Source organism: Aedes albopictus, chromosome 2 (assembly GCF_035046485.1).
Source record: "Aedes albopictus strain Foshan chromosome 2, AalbF5, whole genome shotgun sequence".
Lineage (NCBI taxonomy): Eukaryota > Metazoa > Arthropoda > Insecta > Diptera > Culicidae > Aedes > Aedes albopictus.
Window position 1 is genome coordinate 10,589,088 of NC_085137.1, and position 24,079 is coordinate 10,613,166.

General features: G+C 40.9%; 2 protein-coding genes across 2 annotated transcripts in view; one reads left to right on the top strand and one right to left on the bottom strand.

Annotated features, from left to right (window-relative positions):
* LOC115266773 (ATP-binding cassette sub-family C member 10) overlaps positions 1-24,079 on the top strand; it is a 59,529-nt gene that overhangs the window by 13,687 nt on the left and 21,763 nt on the right. The window lies entirely within an intron of this gene.
* LOC109398291 (chymotrypsin-2-like) lies at positions 16,662-17,648 on the bottom strand. The gene is made up of 2 exons (XM_019670626.3): positions 17,491-17,648; positions 16,662-17,426 (listed from the first exon to the last, which is right to left on the bottom strand). The coding sequence occupies exons 1-2, from the start codon at positions 17,597-17,599 to the stop codon at positions 16,714-16,716; spliced, it is 822 nt and encodes a 273-aa protein (XP_019526171.3). The 5' UTR covers positions 17,600-17,648; the 3' UTR covers positions 16,662-16,713.

Below are 24,079 nucleotides of genomic sequence, written 5' to 3' on the forward strand. Positions count from 1 at the left end.
ACCCTGGAATCCCTGCAAGGATATCTATTGCATTTTTTTCGGGGATTCCTCCTAGACTTCCTTCAATGGTTCCCCTGGACTTCCTTCGAGGATTCCACCTGGCCTTTTCCTGGAATTATTTCGGGGATTCCTCTTGGATTCTTCCCAGATTTTCTTTTGGGATTTCCTCCTAGACTTTGTTCGAGGATTTCTCCTGAAATTCTTAGAATTCCGTCGAATTTCTTTGGTGATTCCTCTTAGAATTCCTTCGGAGATTCCATCTGGATTCTTCATGGAATTCCTCCAGGGATTTCTCCTGCACATCATGTAGGGATTGCTCTTGGACTTCTTTCGGGGATTCCTCCTAGAATTCATTCTGGAATGTCTCCTGGAATTCCTTCGGGTATTCCTCCTGGATATCCTTCATAGATTCCTCCTGAAACTTCTTCGGGGTTTCCTCCTGGAATTTCTTTGATTTTTTTTAGAATTCCTTCGGAGATTCCTCCTGGATTGGTTCAGGGATTCCTCATGGAATTCCTTCAGGAGTCCTTCTGAAATTCCTTTGGGGTTTTCTTCTGCAATTGCTTCATTGATTTCTCCTGGAATCCCTTCGGGGATTCCTCCTGGAATTCTTTCGGAAAATTTTCTGGACTTCCTATGGGGATTCCTCCTGAAAATCCTTTGAGTATTCCACTTGGATATGCTTCGGAAATTCCTCCCAGATTTCCTGCAGGCGTTCCTCTTGGGATTCCTGCAGAGATTTCTCCTGTTATTTCTTCGGAGATTTCTCCTGGAATTCCTTCAGGATTTCTTCCAGGGATTCCTATGGGTATTCCTGCTGAACTTCCTTCAGGAGGCTCCTGGGCTTCCCTCGGGGATTCCTCCTGGAATTCCTTCGAAAATTCCTCCTTAAAATCCTTTTGGGATTCCTCCTAGAGTTCCTTCGAGGATTTCTCCTGGAATTCTTTTGGGAACTCCTCCGGAACTATCTTCGTGGATTCCTTCTGATATTCCGCCGGGGATTCCTTCTGAAATTTCTATGGGAATTTATCTTCGAATTTCTTCGGAGATTCTTCCTGGAATTCTTTCGGGTTTTCCCCTTGGAATTCCTGCGGGAACTCCTCAGAGGTTTTTCATGGAATTCCTATGAGGGTTCCTACGAAGATTCCATCTGGATAGTTTTTGATGATTCCTTCGAGAAATACTTTGAGGATTTCTGTTCGATTTCCTTTAAAAAAAATCTGGAATTTCTTTGGGGATTCCTCCTGGACTTCCTTCATCAAATCCTCCTGGAATTTTTCGGGGATTCCTCTTGATATTCCATCGTTGATTTCTCCCAGAATTCCTTAGAGGTTTCCTGCTGGAATTCCTTTCGTGATTCATCTTAGATTTCCTTCGGAAATTCTTCATGAAATTCGTTCAAAAATTCCTCATGGAATTACTCCAGGATTTCTTCTGGATTTTTTTTCTGGATTTCCTTCTTGAATTTTTTCGGTGATTTTTTCCAGAATTCCTTCGGAAATTTTTCCTGGTATTCAACGGTTCTTCCTAGAGTTCCTTCGAGGATTCCTTCTTGAATTTCTTTGGAGATTCCTCCTGGACTTCCTGTGGGAATTCTTCTTAGAATTCCTCCGGGGTTCCATTTTGAAGAATCCGCCTTTAATTCCTTCAAAGATTTCTCCCAAAATTCCTTCGGAGTTGCCCTATCGGATTCCTGCAAGGAGTTGTCCTGTAATTTCTTCGGGGATTGTTTCTAGACATCTTTCGAGGGTTCCTCCTAAAATTCATTCGGGGATTCCTCCTGATATTTTGTCGGGGATTGCTTCTGGAATTCCTTCGGGATTTCCTCAGGGAACTCCTTTGGTGATTTCTCTTCAAAATTCTTCGGAGAATCCTCCCGGAATTCCTTTGGGAGTTCTCCTAGAATTCTTGCAAGGTTTCCTGGAATTCCTTCGATGATTCTTCCTAGAATTCCTTCGAGAAGTTCTCCTGAAATTTTATCGGGGATTTCTCTTGGAATTCCTTCGGAGATTCCTCCTAGAGTAATTTCAGAGATTCCTCTTAGAATTCCTTCAGGGGTTTCTCTTTAGAGGTTCTTCCTTCGAGGATTCTTCCTAAAATTCCTTAGGAATTCCCTTTCAGTACTTCAGTCTTTTATCGTTTCTTAACATATTTTCTAGTGTGTGGGGTTCGGAGATTCCTCACCCACCTAGATCCCTCGCGGGGATACCTAACGAACTTCCTCCGGGAATTCCTCTTAGAAATCCTCCGGGGATTCTTCCTAGAATCCCTTCAGAGTTTCGTGCTGGAATACCTTACGGGATTCCTCACGGAATTCTTTCGGAAATTCCTCTTAGTATTATCTCAGGAATTTCTCCTGAAATTCCTTCTCGCTAATTTTCATTGATTCTTTCTAGAAATCCGTTGGGGATTCCTTCTCGAATTTTTGTAGAAATTTCCGCTGGAATTCCGTCGAAGATTCCTCCTGGAATTACTTTGGAAATTTCTGCTGTAATTCCCTTGGAATGACTGCTTGAAATAACTTGGGGAATCTGCCTTGATTTCCTTCTGAAATTCCTCGAAAACTTCAATCAGGGATTTGTTCAGAATTTTCTGCAGGGATCTCTAAAAGAGATTCTTGAACCGCCAGGAATTCCTGCAGAAGTTTCTTCAAGGTTTCAAACAGCAGTTCCTGCAGAGACTAGTTCAGAATTTTCTTCATAGATTCCTTCAGGAGTTTCTTTCAGGCTCCTTCTAAGATTCTATCTGAGATTCCTCCCTGAAATCATTCGGGGATTCCTTAGTGTAAATAGTGTGACTTTATTATCTTTTATCAAGTTTAGTTGCTTCTGAAGGTTCTGAAACAATCAAACAAAAGAACTGTAGCAAAATCAATATTTTATTGCCCTTTATTTGCAATGGAGTAATGATACATGCATTTCATTAAGGATACCGGTAATGTTTCTATATTCCTTTCCAATTATAGATATTTGTTATCCCTAACCTCGAAACAGCCGCGAGTACTTCGGCTCCCCAAACTTATATAGCATTAAGGCAGTTAAAAATTTGAAAAATGTAAACAACGTAAAAAAAATGTATAAATCATTTCCGCTCTGTTAAATATGTCCATGTGGCGCCCGAGCCTTCCAAATAAACGAATAAGTAAAAAAGTGTCACAATAGGTCTAATCACTGGTGGTAGTGATGGACCCGAAAAGAAATAAAAAAAAGGTATTCATTCTGTGGTAGAGTATCAATTAATATTCGTTTCCCTTCGTATACCTCGTGCGCACCCGATGAATGTTCGTCGGTGTGCTTTGTGGCGCATGCGATCAGTCTATCTCAGGCCATACGAACGTACAGTTCATTCCACTTCGCAGCGCGTGTGTTATTGTACTTGACACTCCAGGATCGTTACCACAAGATGGCGACGAGGATGTAGAATCCTGTGATATGTCCTTGTGTATAGTGTGGTAGATAAATCAATTCGAAAGGCAAAAAAAAAAAAGAATAAGTATCGGCAGAAAAAAAAATATGTGTGAATCTATGCAGAGCGTGGGGGACGGGTGGAAAATTGAACGATGTGATGCGCTGAAGTGATTAAGTGATGAAATTATTATTTGAAAGAAGTTTTTGAAGAACCGTGGTGTCGAAAAGATTGAATACGGCCGACAGCCGATGCAAATCAGTGCCGAATTAATGTGGAAGAAATGAGTTTTGCAGCGCAATAGTTTTTCCTCCGCTTCTTTTGTCATGTTTCTGTTGCTGCTGGAGGTGAAAGCAGCTTCCAAGGTCACGCTTGTGAATAGGCGCGGGGGAATCATATCGTTCGATTTTATTGTTGTAGCTTTGAGGGAGTGCGAAATTATTTCCACAACCGAAGTTCAATTGTGAGGGAGGAAAGGAAAAATGTTTGATGCTAGGTGCGTGAATGATGTGCACAGGCGTGTCGACTTCGATCACTTGTTACTGCTTCTGCAGGTGATGACTGTTACCGCAAAAGAAATGAGATTGCAGTGTGTTTAAACATTTGATTTAAACATTCCAGTAAATCGCGAAGGTATCATATGCTATAAAATAAAGGTAAGTCTTTCTGAAAGCATTGTGTTGAAGCCAGAGCAGTTATCACATGTTCCATTGACTTGTACATTAATTTACGACTATCACAATCTATCAGTTGTCATATATGAACGATTGTTTAACCAAAGACCAAAGAAAAAAAAATGTACTCTATAATACACTGAAACAAATTTGTCTTTTGTTAATTTGCTATATTGATATAATTTTTGGTCAGCCATGATTTTAACAAATAAAAAGTATGAATAATGGAGTTTCCAGATAGCCTAGTGGGTAGGGCTTTGGGTCGCCAATCCGGAAACGGCACGATCGGTTCCCGTTTTAGTTGGGACTTCTCGACTTCCTAGACACAGTGCATCATTGTGTTAGATACACCTATTTATCCATGGAATTAAGCTCTATTCGCGCAGTCACACGAATACTAACGCAAATACACTGGTTGAAAATGTGCTAGTTTGGTTTTGCGGGGAACAGTTGATGTTTTTTTACCATATTCCTCCAGCAATTCAGACGGTGTATGTGTTTTGCAACATATATGTACTAAAGCAACACTACTAAAGGCAGACACCACTATGGTCGGCATGGATAAGATTTAAGGAAGTGTTCAATGAATGTTAATTTGAATAGATGCAGACCCGATCCCATGTGTAATGTAGAGTCTGAAAGAAGAAGAAAGTGCGAAAGATGCAGTGATATGGAATAAACATAAATCAAAAGCCGCACTTTTAATTGAGCAGATGTGTATATCACAGAGGACCTTTCAAAATACAGATTCTGCTTTTAGACATTGAAACAAAATCGTACGAGTAATCGATGAAACGATACGAAACTCAGAATGAAAAAAAAAGTGAAGTGTTGCGAGAATGATCACTCTTAAATGATGCGAGGATGTTCGCTGTTAAATGATCCGAGAAGGTTGACTCACATGCAATCCCTCTTGAAAGTTGCGACAATGTAACTCATGAGTTGTCGCTCTTGGATGATGCGAGAATGTAGTCTCATGAGCTATCGCTCTTAAATGTTGCGAGAATGTAGCTCATAAACTGCCGCTCTTGGATGATGCGAGGATGTTCTCTTAAATGATGCGAGAAGGTGGTCTTATGAGATATCGCTCCTAAATGCTGCGAGAATGTAACTCATTAACTGTCGCTCTTGGATGATGCGAGAATGTAGTCTCATGAGTTATCGCTCTTAAATGTTGCGAAAATGTAACTCAAGAATGGTCGCTCTTGGATGATGCGAGGACGTTCGCTCTTAAATGATGCGAGAAGGTGTGTCTCCTGAGTTATCGTACTTAAATGCTAAGAGAATGCAACACACTAGTGAGAATGTGTCTCATAAATTCCGTAAATTATTGCTCTCGAATGACACAACAATGTTCGCTCTTAAATGATGCAAGGATGTGTTCTCTTGAAACATCTTTTTTGAAGTACAGCAAATTCAACTAACGATAATTTCAATCTCCTGAGCGATTGCTTCTAAATGATGAAAAAATGATATATTGGATAAACGGGCGATTATGTTGATTGGAGCAGGATTAACTTTTTTTTGAACGGTGAATGATTCCTAAACGGATTACCTTGGATTATAGAAAGGAGAAAAGTTTTGTGTTTGCTCTATAGTATTAAATAGGTTTTGTAATAAAAAAATGGATGATGAGAAGCTACGTATTTCAGTATGATAACCCAGCAAAGTAAAAGAGTTGATTAATTCCTCACATAGAAGTAGAACGTATGTATGTGGATACCGTGAAATTGTTGGAGCATGTTATAGGAATAATGCGATCATTGTTAAATCATACATCATGAATGAATTCTGTTTGTTACTGCTTTTTACAACACTACTCTACTTTATTTATTAACTCCGGCACTAAAACTGTGCATAAAAAAAAAATGTTCGGTGGCAGTGAATTTGCAAAAGTAGTGGCAAGAAAAACACTCCAAGGGGTAAAAAATACACTTGTTCATAGATTGTGAAACCCAAGATCTTCGAATGAAAGTATCAAAGTACGGATAAAACATATTTTTGACCGATATACTGATTTTCATACATAAATCACTGCGTTATCACTCATGACTAAGATATGGTTGCTCTACCAAAAAGTACACTATTTTCCTAATGAGATCGTTAATCACGAATTGTTATAATTGCTGATCATTCATGAAGGGAACTTAGAAGACGGTTTTGGCTGTATTTTTATGGGCTGTATGACCCAGACAGACACGATCAGCGTGCACCATGTCCAGGTGGTGAGCGCCAGCTAATGCACGAAGAAGGTTAATAGGAATACAGCATTGCCAGCGTATCGCTGTTGTACACTTCCAACTATGAAAGTTTGTCTGAGTAAATAGTACAAAAGGGAGAAGGAGAAAGTAGTATATTTTGTGAAGAGCGTGGAACATTGATCTTAACACATCTGTGCGGTGCACAATGTGGGAAAGGCGTCGGATCGGGTATCCTTACGGGCCGTCAATCCTGCTACTGGCTAACAACCAACAGGCCAGAGATCAACCAGTAATCCGTGTGCAGGGTCGAACCGGTGTCCGCAATAGATTGCCTCGGGTAGGGTCTATTTGCGGATCGGAACGATGGGACACTGTTGGGTTCTCTTGTTGGTGCTCCAGCAGCGGAGGGATCGACGCAGGCTTGCAACAACGTGTCCGTGTGCAGTCGCACCGGTGTCCACAGAAGATTACCGCGGGTGGGGTCTAGCTGTGGATCGGAGCGAAGGAACAACGCTTGTTGCCTTGCCGGGTATCGCTCGGGTGAGCAACGGGACGGGTGGACTGTAATTCAGCGGCAGCGGTATCAACAGCAGCAGCGGATGGCAGCCGAAAGGAATCGGGATGCTCTTCGGTGAGAATGAAAATCCGGGTTTTTCTACTGGAACAGCGTTTATTCGCGATGTTACGTATTAGGCGGTTACAATGAAACTGATCTCTGCACGCAAAGTGGCTTCTTTATATAATGCAATGGTTGTCGTTGTGTGCGTACATTTTATAGAAGTTAGGCTCCGCCCATCAATCGAACGTTTACAAAAATATTGGATGGAACATTCTAGAAGGTCAGTTTGGGTCAATTATTTTTCTTATTGATATCGTGCGAAAGGTATTGGAGTTTCTTAGCTTATAATTTAGGTTAACAATGTAAGGGGACAATGGGGCAAAACGTAATGGGGATAAGGGGGTAAAATGGACAACAATATACAAGTATGATTTTGGGAAACACAAATAAAAACAATACAAAAAAAACATCGTTCGGAACCGAACAACATCTGTATCCAGAACTGGAATTGATAAACGAAAATACATATTAGTAATAGATGTGATTTTTCATCCATTGAGATACGACTATTTTAGCAGGCTCTCTCGTTAAGAAAACATGCATTATACTCCTGTTCTACTAGCTAAGTAATGCGTCCCCTTCGGAATTAAAAAAAAACCTAGCTTATACTCCATGCAGGGTTGCCATTATGCCAGATTTATCTGGCGCTGCCAGATTTTCAGGTGGCAAAAAGACAAAAAGAGAAACCATTGATTTTGCCAGATTTTTTTATTTCAAGCCAGATTATTTATCAACGCAACTCCTGTTGTGTGTGTCGTTATATTGCGTCGACTGTCGCTTGTTAAGCTCCGCTGTTTGTATCGATATTACTACTGTTAGTTGATTCGCAATATTGCTGGTGACTTAGTTAACGAAGAATAATACATTATTTCGACTAGTGTTGTCGAAATTGTGCAGTTGCAACGCCAAAAAGTGATACTATCGGCCAAAAGAAGAACGTAGCAGTAGCAGATTTTACGGCCATTTGTCAATAGCTCGTGGGTCACAGCGATGAGTGAGATTTACTGCAACGAATGCTCTCACACTATCGATCGTAAGAAGGAGCGATATACAATATGCGAAGGGAAGTGTGCTCAACGATATCACGCTGCCTGTGTGGGATTGACCGATACAACCGTTGCTGCTCTGTTTTCGAAAAACATCCTCTGGATGTGTGATAGCTGTTTGGCGAATTATTGTTCAACGCGAGATACCTGCAACGACGAGCCCGTCGGTAACGATGTCTCATGTGCTCAATCAACAGTGGAAACAGATATTGCCGAACTAAAAACAGCTGTGTCGGAAATTTTCGGAAGGCTCGCTACACTTGCATCGCATAGTATCAAACCGCAGCTGCAATATGATACGATCCACCAGCGAATTCAATCAACTCCTAATGCATCAGTATCTCGTGATGATTTATTAGATGGAATGAAGCATTGTGTATGTGATGAATTGAATGTAAATAATTCTCTTGGTGGTGTTGCTAGTATTCCCGATACAACTGGTACTGACAATACATTCTCCCTTTTTCTAACGAACATAGAGTGCCGTACCACGGAAGATGATGTTCAAAGGCTCGTAAGAAGTAGTCTAGAAATTGATGATACAAGCAAAGTTAAGGTCAGAAAACTCATACCGAGAGGTTTAGCAAATGATGAGCTAGATTATGTGTCATTCAAAATAACGCTAGATTCTAATTTGAAATGCATTGCCATGAAATCTACGACATGGCCGATAGGAGTAAAGTTCCGAGAGTTTGAAAACCGACGTTTAGTGTGGAGACCTCTGACATAGTAATTTAATAAGTGAAAATAGGAGAAGAATTCAATATAACCTGATGCTTTATGTCAAATTTAGTTGAGAATTGTTTTTGTAAACGAAAGTATTTTGATGTTTGTGTTATGAATCACATTGCTTTTTTTGTTGCTGTTATTTTGTGTCAAATTAGGTAATAAGTTTTCAATTAAACCAACAAGGTTCGTTGAAATAATTCAACTCCTCCTTGGTATTGAAAAATTATCTTATCGATCCAACAATTTTGAGCCAACTCAAAATTCGGCGTCTTTTATCTTAATCTGTTTGCCGAAAATTGCTTAATTTTCTTGCACATTCAAATAATCATCGATAATTATTGTCGGTTCTCGTTTTTCAGCTGAATAAGATTTAGAGAATATTTGTAATTATGTTATCTAAGTACAAAATTACATTTGTGTTTTTGATACATTTGAAGAAATATGAGTTACACAGCTTGTATACTGTTTAGTTGGTTTGGTGGAAATTGTAGCTATACTCGTGAATAATTCTTGTTCGACTTCGTTATTGACTAAAATGACTGAGTCGACGAAGAGGGGAAACGGCAAGGGAAACAGCAATGTATTTTTGCTTTGAATATTCAATGCAGAAATAGTCCAGTTAGCTCTGTTCTTTCTCAATAACTGCAAACATTTTGCACCTTGAACACAATTCTAAAATTTAAGATAATTATGAAATTGTTTTGAAGGCATTCCAATCTAATAAAACAAATATTATTGAAAACTGCTTTATTATTCAAATCATAAATTCAGTACAAATTTGATCAAAGTTAAGGATTTTCTTAGCAACGTGTAGCCAAATTTTGCCAGATTTTTTATTACGGACTTGCCAGATAAGTTCAAAAATGTAGTGGCAACCCTGACTCCATGGAAAAAAAACTTCCTGTGTCGTGCAATTTTACTCGGAGTGCAGTGGTTGATCAGTATGTAGCAGAGCATCACTGAGTGGAACATCAATATTCTCGATAGAACTGACAAAAATAAATTCCAGTGCCAGGATGTCAAGTAGTACAGAACGGCTGTGATAGTCCAATTCGTGGATCAGAAGGCGTTATTCATGCAAGGGATGCTAAGTATGTTATTCATTGACGCTGTCAATTAACTTATCAAGAAATGATGGAATGTGTAAGATGAAAAATATTAGCGTAGCAAAGTGCAGGTAATATTCTTCCTCGTTATGACATGGTTGGTTTGAAACTGTCAGTTTTGAAAATAAGCTTATTGTTCTCATCATGATGTAACTTCAACAGCATGGACCCATATTGATTAAGTTTGTTTAAACATTTGAATGAATAGTGCACAATATTTTAAATTGTGCAAACAAAACAAAAATCCATCATCAACAAGGGGTGCTTCATTGTTGCAATTGCAACTATGGGTTGTCAAACAAACAGTAAAAAATAGAATAAATGATAAAATAAAGACGCAATCTTCATCGTAAATATTCTCAAAATACGGGATGAATGACCCATAAAAGGTTAAAATCCCTGTTAACCGTTATGTGTCCGACAAACTTTTTGCTTTTTTCTACACCGTGCTTTTCAAATGGGCGCTGTGTACCCCGGGTACCCTGTCGGCCACATAAGGGTTAATAAACAAACAACAATAACAACATTCTGAGATTAATCGCGAACTGTTCTGGAAAAAAATGGGCAAGAATCTGCTCAAGAGTGGATGGTGTGCGTAAACAATTGCAAAGTATTAACTAACCGATGAAGGGCGTAAAAAGTATTTATGATGTCGAAAATCATTATCAAACCTCTCATCAAGTATAGTCTTTTTTTTTTTAGATAACATTTTACGAGACTATGATGTTTGCATGGCATGCTATATTAGGTGCAAAATATATATGTTCAAAACAATTGGTATTTAAACGCCTTATTGTAACACTAGTTAATCATAAATAGGTAAGAGAAAACGTGGCATCATTTAAATTCAATTCAAAATCACCAATATTTGTCTAGCTGGAAATATAATGCCAACATTTCAAATGCCAAGTGTTTCTTTCAGATGTCACCTAAGTATGCGATCCGTATCATAACTATGAATGTACCCAAACCCTCGGTAATAAATTTCATCAGTACTATAAAAATAAAATTATTCAGAGTTCTAAAACTTGTTCGCTTTGAATAAGAGTTTATGTTATATAAATCAACATAGTGTAGCAAACCAATAATAGTTTGATTCTGTTCAGCTTTGCATGAAAGATGCGAATGAATTGGTCAGTGTTAAATTATAAACTGTTAATTTAGTTTCGGTGAACTTGATTTCTAATAATTCAATGAAAAAAGAAGGGATAGAGCTGTGTGTTTATGCTCCTCCATGAATAAAATGCGTTGATGTTATCGGTATTCAAGTAGTCAATAGCGGGCATAATAACCTATATAATAAAGTGGGTTTAAAACTTTAACAGGTCTTTCAAATTATGTAAATAGTGAAGAATTCAAAATAGTTTAGATGAGTATGTATTAAATGTTTTATTTTAGCTGATTCCCAAGCGAAACAATAAAATGAGTGATAATTATTTGACTATCACTAAATTCTAAAAAGTAAAACTCAAATGACGGAAAACATCTTTTTTTATAGGAAAAAGGGGATGTGGTAGAGTATCAATTAATATTCGTTTCCCTTCGTATACCTCGTGCGCACCCGATGAATGTTCGTCGGTGTGCTTTGTGGCGCATGCGATCAGTCTATCTCAGGCCATACGAACGTACAGTTCATTCCACTTCGCAGCGCGTGTGTTATTGTACTTGACACTCCAGGATCGTTACCACACATTCTAACGTAATAGTTTATGTCATCAATGGTCATGTTAAAGCTTAGACTACAAACTCTAGAGCGTAATGACAACTTCTTTGCTTTGCCTATGTTGAAATAAGGTCTAATTTGGGTCACGCCGATTCACGCCGCCGCCGCCGCCGCCGAAAGCTGCCACCGGCGTGACGCCGATGACGCCGCCGCCGCCGGCTAAAATGGCCCTCACGCCGCCGCCGAGCAAAATATAATCGGCGCACAGGTCTATACTGCACCTTGTTGCGTAAACTACTATTTCTCTCTACACTTGTGTTCAGTGTGCTAGCGCCTGTGACGTAACACCAACACTCCTCCTCGCTTAACGCTGAACAGAGCGTATCCTTATTCCGTTGTGAGTCCGAGGCTCACCGCGAACTGGTAGATCTTAGTAGGCCCCAGAGGTTTTGTGAAAATGTCGGCAACCATCCTTTCAGTAGGACAGTACCGCAGTTGAATATCTCCTCTCGCACACAGATCCTTAGCGTGATGCAGTTTTGTATCTATGTGCTTGCTCCGCTTGTTCTGCCGCTCCAACGAAACAAACTCCATGCAGCTGCGGTTGTCTTCCTGTATCGTCGTGGGCTCCTGCTGCTCCTCGCCGAGCTCGTTCAACAGCCTGCGCAACCAAACAGCTTCCGACGCCGCTTCGGAGAGCGCTATATATTCTGCCTCCATCGTCGATGTTGCCACGCAATTCTGTTTTCGGCTCGCCCAACTTACCGTTGCTCGCCCGACTTGGAACAGAAATCCGCTGGTTGACTTCCTGTCCCGCGAATCGCCCGCCCAGTCTGCGTCGCAGAATCCGTTGAGCGTCAATCCGTCTTCCTGTCCGCCATCCAGTCGTAGTTCGTAATCTTCAGTTCCAATCAAATAACGCACAATCCGTTTAAGTTCAACCCAGTCGTGTTGTGTTGGACATGTACTCTTCCGGCTTAGTATGGAAACTGCCTCCGAAATATCCGGTCTCGTATTGGTTGATACATAGAGGAGCGCGCCTACCAGACTGTGGTATTCCTCATTGTCGGGTAGCGCCTCACTGTCCTGCTTCCAGTAGCCGACGTCCAAAGGGTACTTTGAAGGCTTCGCTTGATCAAGTCCAAAACGGCAAGCAATCTCTCGAATGAACGCTCGCTGACTGAGGCAGAATACGCCGCGGTCATCCTTCCTGACCTTGATGCCTAGGAAATGACTTTATCTCGCCAAGGGACGTGATTTCTATCTTCTTCTGCAAAGCTGTTTCCAGCCGTGTTATCTCCCGATCGTCCTTGGTGGCCACGATCATGTCGTCCACGTGCATGAGCACGTAAATCCAGTCACCGCTCTTCAGTTGCTTTGCGTAGAGGCAAACGTCCGATTCCGACTGCCGGAAGCCGAGCTCCAACATGATCTCCTTCACGGTGTTGTTCCAAACCCGGGCTGCCTGTTTAAGCCCGTAGAGGCTCCGCTTCAGTCTACAAACAAGCTTCTCCTTGCCCGGCACCGAGAATCCAGGTGGCTGCCGCATGAATATTTCCTCCTGGAGGACCCCGTTCAGGTAGGCGTTCTTAACATCAATGTGCCGCACATGGTACTTCCGGTGACCCGCCACCGTTAGAAGCACTCTCAGGGTTGACTGCATAGCGACTGGCGCAAATACTTCCCCATAATCTACGCCAAAACGTTGTCCGAATCCTTGGGCAACCAACCTTGCTTAAAACCGCACGGTCTGCCCAAGTGAGTCCTTTTTCTCCTTGAATACCCACCTTGACCCGATGACTTGTCGTCCGGCAGGCAATGGTACCAGGGACCATGTACCTCTGGACAGAAGAGACTGGTATTCTTCGTCCATGGCTTTGATCCACTCCGACTTTCGTGCACTATTGACCGCTTCCTTGTAGTTCTTGGGTTTACTCTCAGTCAATCGCGCCACGCCAACAACGTAATCCTCCATACGCTTCGGTAGCGCACCAGCATTCGACCGTCGCGACCTTCGTGGTTGTTCTACATTTGTATTTGCTTCATCCGGATCGAAAAACTCCTCATCGGTTGTGTCCGCGTCATCGAAACCACGAAACGATGGTTCATCCCGCAAACTTGCATCATCGCCGCTTCCGGTTCCGGGTGGTTCCGGCTCGTCCACCTGTTGCTGCAGAGCGTCCAGCTCCACCTCCGGTGGCAATGCCTCCACCTCCGATCTTGATTCCACAACCTGTTCCGGAAGTCGCTCCTCCTGAAGCTGCGAACCCAACTCCAGAAACTTTGCGTCCCTGCTTACGGTAATCTGGTTCGTCTGCTTGTTCAGAAACCGATATGCTTTTGATCCGCAATCATAGCCAACGAATATGAGCTTCTTGGCCTTGCTGTCCATTTTACCTCGCTTCGCGTCCGGAACATGGACGAAAGCTTCGCACCCGAAAACCTTCAGGTGCCCGATGTCCGGTTTCTGGCCACTCCATAGCTCGAATGGAGTTTTGTGCACTGTGCGGCTCGGCAATCGATTCTGGATGTATGCAGCTGCTGCCACAGCTTCTCCCCAATACTGTTTCTCTAGACCAGCATCGAGAAGCATGCACATCGCCATCTTCTGCAAATAACGGTTCCGCCGTTCGGCGACACCATTCTGTTCCGGCGAGTATCCCGCTGTCAGCTGCATTTCGATCCCCTCGTCCGAGTAGAACTGCTTCAACTCCTTATTGACGAATTCGCCGCCACGGTCGGAACGAATAATCCATGGCTTCCGACCGAACTTGTTTTCCACCATCCTTACGTAGCTCTTGATGCAATCCTTCGCCTGAGACTTGTCTCTCAGTAGGTACAGGACAAGGTACCTGGAGTAATCGTCGATAAGCGTCAAAAAATACTTCCGTCCTCCGGCCGACGCGTTGCTCATTGGACCACACAAATCCGTGTGTATCAGGTCCAACGGCTGTGTGCTCTTCCGCACCGACTGCTGCGGGAACGGCAAACGCGCCATTTTCCCCTCCAGGCAGGACTCGCACTGAATTCGTGCACCGCAATCGACCAGCTTCATGCCCAGCACTAGTTCCTCCTTCCTGATCCTGTCGAACACCGAGTGATGCCGATGCCCGAACCGGCGATGCCACGTATGCTGGCAATTGGTGGAATGGTTCCTGGATTTTGCCACCGCCACGCACTCCGACTGCTTCAACTCGTACAAGTCTCCACTTCGTCCCCCTAGGGCAATAACTTTGCTCGCCTGATCAATCACCTCGACGCTGTCTCGCTTGAACAGAACACTGTAGCCGTTGTCCGTTATTTTGCTGACAGACAGCAAACCACTGTCCAAATCAGGCACGTAGAGGACCTTTCCGAGCTCTATCTTGATCGGTTTTCCGGCTCCGGTGACACCTCTGACACTTCCGCTGCCGACACCTCCAGACGGTGCACTTTTTCCGTTGGCCATTGACACCTGCACGTTGGACGACTTCACCAACTCATCCAAAAACTTTTCGTCGCCGGTCATGTGGCACGACGCGCCACTGTCCACCGTCCAAACACTTTTTCTTTTTGCCAAACTAGTGGATTCACTTTTTTCTTCTACCAAAAACACCGCCGCAGATTCATCCTTGTCCGTCGCCTGTTTTGCCTTCGCCTTCGCCGGGTATTTCTTACCAGCCGGTTTGCTCCCAGATGGTTCGCAATCGTCAGCATTCACCTGAGCCTGCCACTTCCTGCAGTCACGTTTGAAGTGGCCAGGTTTCTTACAGAAAAAGCAGACTTTTTCGGTGCTCGCTTTCTGTGTCTTCAGCACCTGTTCCTTCGACGACGACTTACCGCACCGCTCCAGCCTCTTGTGATACTCATCCATCAGCTTCGATCGAACCAACTCCATGGTGATATCATCGTCCGGCCGAGCCTCCAAAGCCGATGCCAGAAAATGGTACAACTCTGGCATGCTGCGCAGTACCATGGCGATTTTCAGCTTTTCCTCCAAATCCAGGCCAGCATTTTCGAGCTTGTCGAACAGAGTGTCCATCTCCAGTAGATGCCGCTCCACATCACCGGATTCGCCGAGCTTTGAGTCGCAAAGTCGGATCAACAATGACAGCTGTGATGTTATTGTTGATTTTTCGTGATACGCTTTAAGCGCATCCCATACCGCTCTCGCCGTCGTGCAGTCTTTGATAAGAGGGTACTGGCTCTGCTCGATACATAGCCTGATCGTAGCTCTGGCCTTTTTGTCCGCCTTCCGCCAAGCATCCGTCTCCGGTTCCGGCTTTACTTCGTCCACCGTGTGCCAAAGTTCCTCCCTGGTGAGGAACATTTCCATTTGGAACTTCCATGTTCCGTAGTTGCTGTTCCCGAGCTTGACTATGGAAAACTTTCCAAGATCCGCCATCCCGCTCACATCCAGCAACTTTCCGGGGGTGACAAGTCCACACCTCACCGCCTTTGCACCAGCCAGCGACGACACACAACAACCGCACGAAATCCGCGATTTTCACCGCCGAACCGAAACGATTCCGCAATTCCCGAAACTGGGCCAATAACCTGTCGGTACAGGGAATGACCAAAGCAGAGATTTCGACCGCAGGGAACTTTCGAACGCGTAGGAAATACGGAAATCGGTTTACTCTTTACGAAACGTGTTTTATTCACGGCGTATACAAAAGGGTTTTGATCAAACGTAAACAAGTCAATGTATTACAATGGTAGGTATAATATTTTTCTCTCTACACTTGTGTTCAGTGTGCTAGCGCCTGTGACGTAACACCAACAAATCATAGGTACGGTTAGTAATTTTACTATGAAATCGGTAGTTTCCACAACAAAATTTGTTTCAGTGTAGACCTACTTAGGGCCTGTCCATAAACTACGTAGACTCGGAGGGGGGGACGGGGGGTCTGGCCAAAGTCTACGGTCCTTATGAAAATCTTACTTTTAAGATATGGGTAAATTTCATAATGTGTTCTTATGTATTCCATATTATGTCATTTGTCTGAGTGTAGTCAAGTGTAGACGCGAATAAAATTAGCTCGTATTTGAATTAGTCTAAACCACGTTTTTTGACTGTTCCGGCCATTCTGGATGATGCCGATTTACAACCACAGTAGGACCACACCTCTAGATTCTAATCATCAGCGCGGTTGGTAACCAAGTTCACCTTGTATATAAAATGCTTTGAAGAGATCGGAATGTGAATTATCAAGATATTTGGTATTTGTAGATAATATCATGTCAATAATAAACTGTTGTATTCAGTGGATAATCCTGGTCTAAAATTCTCAGACGGCGTTGTTCAGAATCCAGGTGCGGTGCGAAGAAACGCGAGCGAACACATCGGGAAAACCTTGAGCGCAAGGTATACCCCACGAAACAATTCCCTGTTGGAGTCCTCCATGGACCAATGGGCCACCAGAATCACCCATGCACGTACCCTGGCCCGTCGGGCTCAGCGTACAAATGGTGTTATCGAAGACGCTGGCACGGTTGGCGACCGTGTGACGGGCACGACAGTCCGCCAGGGAGATAATGCTGGTGCTCAGCCACTGCAGGTTGTTCGGAACGCCAGCAGTAGATCCCAGCCGACCCCATCCAGAAACTAGAGCTCCACTGGCAGTGACGATGTTAGTGGCACCCAATCCAATAGGCTGAGCCAAGCTGTTGAAGCCGATGACCGAAGCCGTCTGCACCAACGAAACGTCGTTTGCCAAGGTGTTTGCGTTGTATGATCCATGATTTACGATGCGGGACGAGGCGTGGGAGAATCCTCCGCTGTTCAACAGATGAGTTCCTACGACGACACGGGTATTGGCCAGGGTGCGTCCAACGGTACAGTGAGCGGCCGACAAGACCCAACGGTTGTTGATGATCGAAGCACCACAGAAATGATGATTTGCCGATGAGCGTAGAGAAACCTGGTACGGGAACTGTCCGGAAGCAGCATTTTGACCTCCGACAATACGACCTTCCCATTCGAGGAACTCCGGGGAAAGAGCTAGTAATGGATCAATTTGTTCACATGAAAGATTGCTCTAGAATGTACCTATTTTACAACTTACTGCCTCCGAAGACAGCGATGGCGCCGAGAAGCACGAACAGCAGGCTCAAACGGAACATGACTTGTGCAACTAAATCTACTGAATCTGGTCTACTGGTTTGGGTTAACATCTTTTATACCGAAATTATTTATCGAAGCTGATAACATCCCGGACCTATAGAACGCGATACGGTACACTATCAACCAACCACCAATTTGGTGCAATAAAATATCATTAATCCGTTCGAAGTATTTCAAATTCAGGAATTAGTAAATCGTTGTTATTTGCGACGTGCGAATCCGTTATCCTAATCTAAAAGCCAGGTTAACTATCTCTAGGTACTCGTATCAATACCAGGAATTTGTGCTGTTCATAAACTTCGCATGTTTGAATTATAAATTTTCTGTTGTCTTATCGTTTCTTATTCAATCACGTTTTGTTATTATCACGATTCAATTTCTTATATACTTAACCCTCTCTTTTCCATGGTAGCACAGGTGATCCACTACTTTGTGGTGTTCATATAAGTGCTGCATAAGTTAGATCATTTCCATTTTTTCATCACATGTTTGTATATATTTAATGATCTATGCCAAGTTTGGTCAACATTTATCTGCCCGAAATCTAAACCAAACATTAATTTCAACGGAGAAAAATACTGGCATGCCCTATATGTAGTGTGACCAGATATATTTTGCTCTGATGTGGGGCACAGTTTTACATACATAGCTGAATTTGTTTTCCAGTGATTCAGTGACCCTATTTTCGAAAAAAAAACATAGTAATATTGAAACTCAGGTAGCAGGCGTAACAAATAGAAAAGTTAAAAAAATTGTTAAATTTTCAAAAAAGTATGATTTTTTTTATTAGACAACGAATACCTATACATTCGAAACAATAAGTAATTTAGTGTCAAAAAAAATAATATAAAGATATTTAAAAATGATGCCCTTGCTAAATTTTTAAAGAAGTTTTCAAGACAAGCCTGTTAGAATACCAATATGACCGCCACACTATCCGACTTTTGTATCTACTCACAATTTCAGGCACACAAATCTCGTGAAAAACAAAGCCAGCTCTTATTTGAAACGTTTTTCAAGTGAACAAGTACTCTGCCCCTCTTCGCATGACAGTCCCATGTCGTTTCTGATGTGAATCATATATTTATCACTAACGAGTTCATTTTAAACAAATTTGATACCTACGAACCGGGGGGCATCTGCTGTACATAGTAGCCGTCTCCATTCCACTCGGTCCATGGCTGTTTGTTTCCAGTTCCGCACTCTGCGTAGGGTCCGCAGATCGTTCCCCACTTGATCGACCCACCTAGCTCGCTACGCTCCACGTCTTCTTGTACCGGTCGGATGACTCTCGAGGACCATTTTAGTCGGGTTGCTATCCGACATCCTGATGACGTGACCCGCCCACCGTAGCCTCCCGGTTTTGCGGTATGGACGATGGTTGGTTCCCCTGATAAAAAATATCATAAAAATACGATCAATTTTATTGTTACAACACCATTTTTTCGAAAAATATTCACCATTAAACGTATTGTAATTAAAACAGCACACTCACCATCACCCCTATTGTTCTATACCATCCGGCGAATGGTAAATGGCACTTTTACAATAAAAAATGGTGGTCGTTATGTATCTTAACCATAAAATTTTGAGAAAATTTTCATACCCTTTTTTGCGAAAAACAATAGAATGTATTGTGTTTTTATGAGACATTTTTAGGGCAATTTTCAAAAGAAAACCATATATCTTAATGTTTTTTCATTGTTCTTACAATACAAATACAATTAATTGAATGGCGTCAAATAAATCCTTGTTGCAATAAAAATACAATAATATTTGTTGTTATTTGTAGGCAGTTTTCGCTTTTGAAAATTCATAGAATTTATATTTCTCGCTAACATTTATATCCAGCATTTACGAGCACTAACAGCCGCCAGAATGATATGCACATTTTATGATGAGTCAAACACTCTGATGTCTGTCTGGTATGTGTTGCTTGGCAGCTGTTGATAAGATCTATTATCAATCTTTTCAAATAACTGCCAAATATCACAAGTCAGACCTCAGGTCGTATGATTCATACCATAAATCGTTCACAATTCATGTGGCCATTAGAATCTGTAAATGCTGAAGAAAAATGTTACCGAGAAATATGAATTCTTTGGTTTTCAAAGGCGAAATCTGTTTACATAACAACAAATATTATTGCATGTTTATTTTAACATCGGTTCAATTGACCCCATTAAACAAATTGTATTTGTATTGTTATCAATGGTAGTTTACTATTTTCTAGATTCCTTTAATTTATTGGAAAACATTAGAAAAATCATTGTTCATCTTTTTCTTGTCGTAACGTCCTCGCTTGGCTAAAACCTGCTTTTCAGCTAGTTTTCTATAACTACTTCCTCAGTTATTCATTGAGAGCTTCCTCTGCCAACACGGCTTGACATCTGTCAGTCGTTGAAGTTTTGGCGAATAACATTCGATAACCGAAACATCTACTGTACTCAAATTTAAAACGAAAACTATAAAAAATATGTCAAGTGATTTTGTATTTGATTATACAAACATGATCCAAGCAACAATAATGTTTATTGTTATTTATTTGTTACGAATTGTTTTTAAGTGTAATTGAGAAATAAACTCTTTTTTAATGAAAAGTCCATGAGAACTTTGCAGGCACTTTTGCAACTATATAAAAACAACTTAAATTAATTTTTACTGATAGTAACTTTAAATTATTATAGAACTATTGAAAAACAATCGAATCAATTAGAGCCGATGCACACGAGCGTTAATTGACGCTGCGTGAATTCACGCTGCGTCGCCGCAGCGTTCCTGTGGGGCATGCGTTGACATTGCGTGCCGCACACGGTGCGGCGCGTTTGCGGTGCGGCAGCGTTGCGTTCTCTTGTGCATTCTCCCATTTTTTTTTTTTTATTTTTTTATTTTTTTTTTAATAATTTTTATTAGTATCTCAATCAATTTTTACATTCTTCAACTTAATCTAGGTGTTCTGTGTATTATAACACACTATCATCCTAATTTGGTGAAATAAATTTAAGCTATTATCAATACTAATTAATAACATATTACATTTCATTTGCTGTAGCAGTTAAGATTTTTTGCAGGCTTTATTTTTCACCTGCATGTCAGAAATACATTTTTTTTCAACTTATCCTAACCCTAACCCACCTTAAATTAATTATACAAAGAGCTAATCGTAGCAATAGAAGACTGCAACGATTTTTGACGAAAGTTGGCAATGATTTTAGTTGACATCTGTTCCAATGTTTCAATATTAGAAATTTGATGCAACTCATTAGTGCTATACCAGGGAGGCAACTTCAGAATCATTTTCAAAATTTTATTTTGAATCCTCTGAAGTTGCTTCTTTCTGGTATTGCAACAGCTGGACCATATTGGGACAGCGTACAACATGGCCGGTCTGAAAATTTGTTTATAAATCAAAAATTTGTTTTTGCGACAAAGTTTTGATTTTCTATTAATAAGTGGGTATAAGGCATTGTCCACTTAGAATCCGGACGGACAAAATCACGTATATCTCAGGGATGGAATAACAAACATAAAAGGTGAAGCCCTCAAAACAAAGATTATTTATTATAGTTTCATGGAAAAATTACATTGAAATTATTTATTTTTATTTCAAATACATTTTTTCACTTTTTCCGTATTAACTTCCTTAAAAATCTGCACAACGGTGGTAAATTTTAGAATCAATCCCATCGGCATGTTAGTCCAACAATCAGGTCGTCTATGCAATTTCCTGAGTACCTTGATTAGTCTGATTAGGATTCCGAAGAAAAAATTCAAAAAGTTTTTCTTATTGCGAAATGAGAGGCAATTTGGTGAATAGAGTGAACGCGAAATTTGAGTGTTTTTTCGATGATAAATACTACCCATCTATGACGAAACCACTGAACGGCTCCGGCTGCCGCGACAGATCATCAAAATAGGTAAAACCTCTATAGATCCCTTGTGTGCGTTTTTGAAAAGCAGCACGCGCTTATTGAAGCTGTCATCCTTGTATAAATTTATTCTCATCATCTTGTTTTTAAAAAACGATGCCCAGATTTCGTACTTGTTGCCAAATCTTCGAATTCCAAGCAGATTAATCAATGAACCCAAGCTTTAATCTTCTGGAACACTTCTTTATGCCATGATTAACAACATCTGTGCACAAAACACATAATGGTTTTGGAGATATTAACATTTTTTGCGACTGCCGTACCTGACCACGCTAAATTTTCAACGTGTTTGTGCAAGATTTTTTTCCTTCTCTTGTCTTCAATCTGAAATAACTTTTCACTCGTAGCAAGAAAATCGATGAAATTTTCACCGTTAAAAGAGGACTAGTGTAGGATCAGACTGCTGAAAAAAAAATGAAGGTTGTGATCATTGAGAGCGTCCCTAGAAAATATGCCATGCGTCCGGATTCTAAGTGGACAATGCTTTAAACACTTAATGTATTTATTGCACTTAGTTTGAATGCTTTCTATGTGGTTTTTAAAAGTTAAGTTTTTACCTAGTAAGAGCCCTAGATACTTAACTTCTTCCGACCAATTTATTGGAGTTCCCCTCATAGTGACAACATGTCTACTTGAGGGTTTCAAATAAAGAGCTCTTGGCTTATGTGGGAATATGATAAGTTGAGTTTTGGAAGCATTTGGAGAAATCTTCCATTTTTGCAAATAAGAAGAAAAAATATCTAAACTTTTTTGCAATCTACTACAAATGACACGCAAACTTCGCCCCTTGGCTGAGATTCCTGTGTCATCTGCAAATAACGATTTTTGACATCCCTGTGGCAAATCAGGTAAGTCGGAGGTAAAAATATTGTATAAGATTGGTCCCAGTATGCTGCCTTGTGGAACACCAGCTCTTACAGGTAATCTATCTGACTTGGAATTTTGATAATTTACCTGAAGTGTTCGATCCGATAAATAATTTTGAATAATTTTAATAATATATAGTGGAAAATTAAAATGTTTCAATTTTACGATCAAGCCTTCGTGCCAAACACTATCGAATGCTTTTTCTATGTCAAGAAGTGCTACACCAGTGGAATAACCTTCAGATTTATTGGAACGAATGAAATTCGTTACCCGTAAAAGTTGATGAGTAGTCGAATGACCATGGCGGAATCCGAACTGCTCATTGGCAAAAATAGAATTTTCATCAATATGAATCATCATTCTATTTAAAATAAGTTTTTCAAAAAGTTTACTGATAGATGACAGTAAGCTAATTGGACGATAACTAGAAGCTTCGGCAGGATTTTTGTCAGGCTTCAAAATTGGAACAACTTTAGCATTTTTCCATTTTTCAGGAAAATATGCTAACTGAAAACATTTGTTAAATATATTAACCAAAAATGATAAGCAACTTTCTGGAAGTTTTTTGATGAGAATATAGAAAATTCCGTCATCACCCGGAGCTTTCATATTCTTAAACTTCTTTATAATAGATCTCACTTCGTCCAAATCAGTGCCCAATGAATTGTCGAAAATGTTCTCATGATTGAGAATGTTTTCGAATTCGCGGGCAACCTGATGTTCTATTGGACTAGTGAGACCTATACTGAAATTATGCGCACTTTCAAACTGTTTGGCAAGTTTTTGTGCTTTTTCAGAATTAGTTAATAATATTTTGTTATCCTCTTTCAGCGCAGGAATAGGCTTCTGAGGTTTTTTCAAAATTTTTGTCAATTTCCAAAACGGCTTAGAGCCGGGGTTTAATTGAGAAACTTTATTTGCAAATTTTTTGTTTCTCAATTCGGTGAAACGTTTTTTAATTTCCTTCTGAAGATCCTGCCAGATTACTTTCAAAGCAGGATCTCGAGTTCGTTGGAATTGTCTTCTTCTCACGTTTTTAAGACGGATCAGAAGTTTCAGATCGTCGTCAATAATAACTGAGTCGAATTTGACTTCACACTTTGGTATTGATGCGCTTCTAGCTTCGACTATAGTACTAGTCAAAGTTTCGAGGGCATTGTCAATATCAAAATGTGTTTCCAATGAAACATTAACATCTAAATGGCTATCGATGTATGTTTTATATGTATCCCAGTCAGCTCTGTGATAATTGAAAGTAGAGCTGATGGGATTAAAAATCGCTTCATGGGAAATTTGAAATGTTACAGGAAGATGATCAGAATCAAAGTCAGCATGAGTAATCAATTGGCTACAATGCTGACTTGAGTCAGTTAAGACCAAATCAATTGTTGAGGGATTTCTAGCAGAAGAAAAACAAGTGGGGCTATCGGGATATAGAATAGAAAAATATCCTGAAGAGCACTGATCAAATAAAATCCTGCCGTTTGAATTGGACTGAAGATTATTCCACGAGCGGTGTTTCGCATTAAAATCACCAATTATGAAAAATTTGGACCTGTTGCGAGTTAATTTTCGCAAATCAGATTTAAGAAAATCTATTTGCTGGCCAGTGCATTGAAAAGGCAAGTAGGCCGCAATGAAAGTATGTTTACCAAAGTTTGTTTCAACAGAAACACCCAAAGTTTCAAAAACTTTGGTTTCGAATGATGAAAAAATTTGGTGCTTGATGCGCCT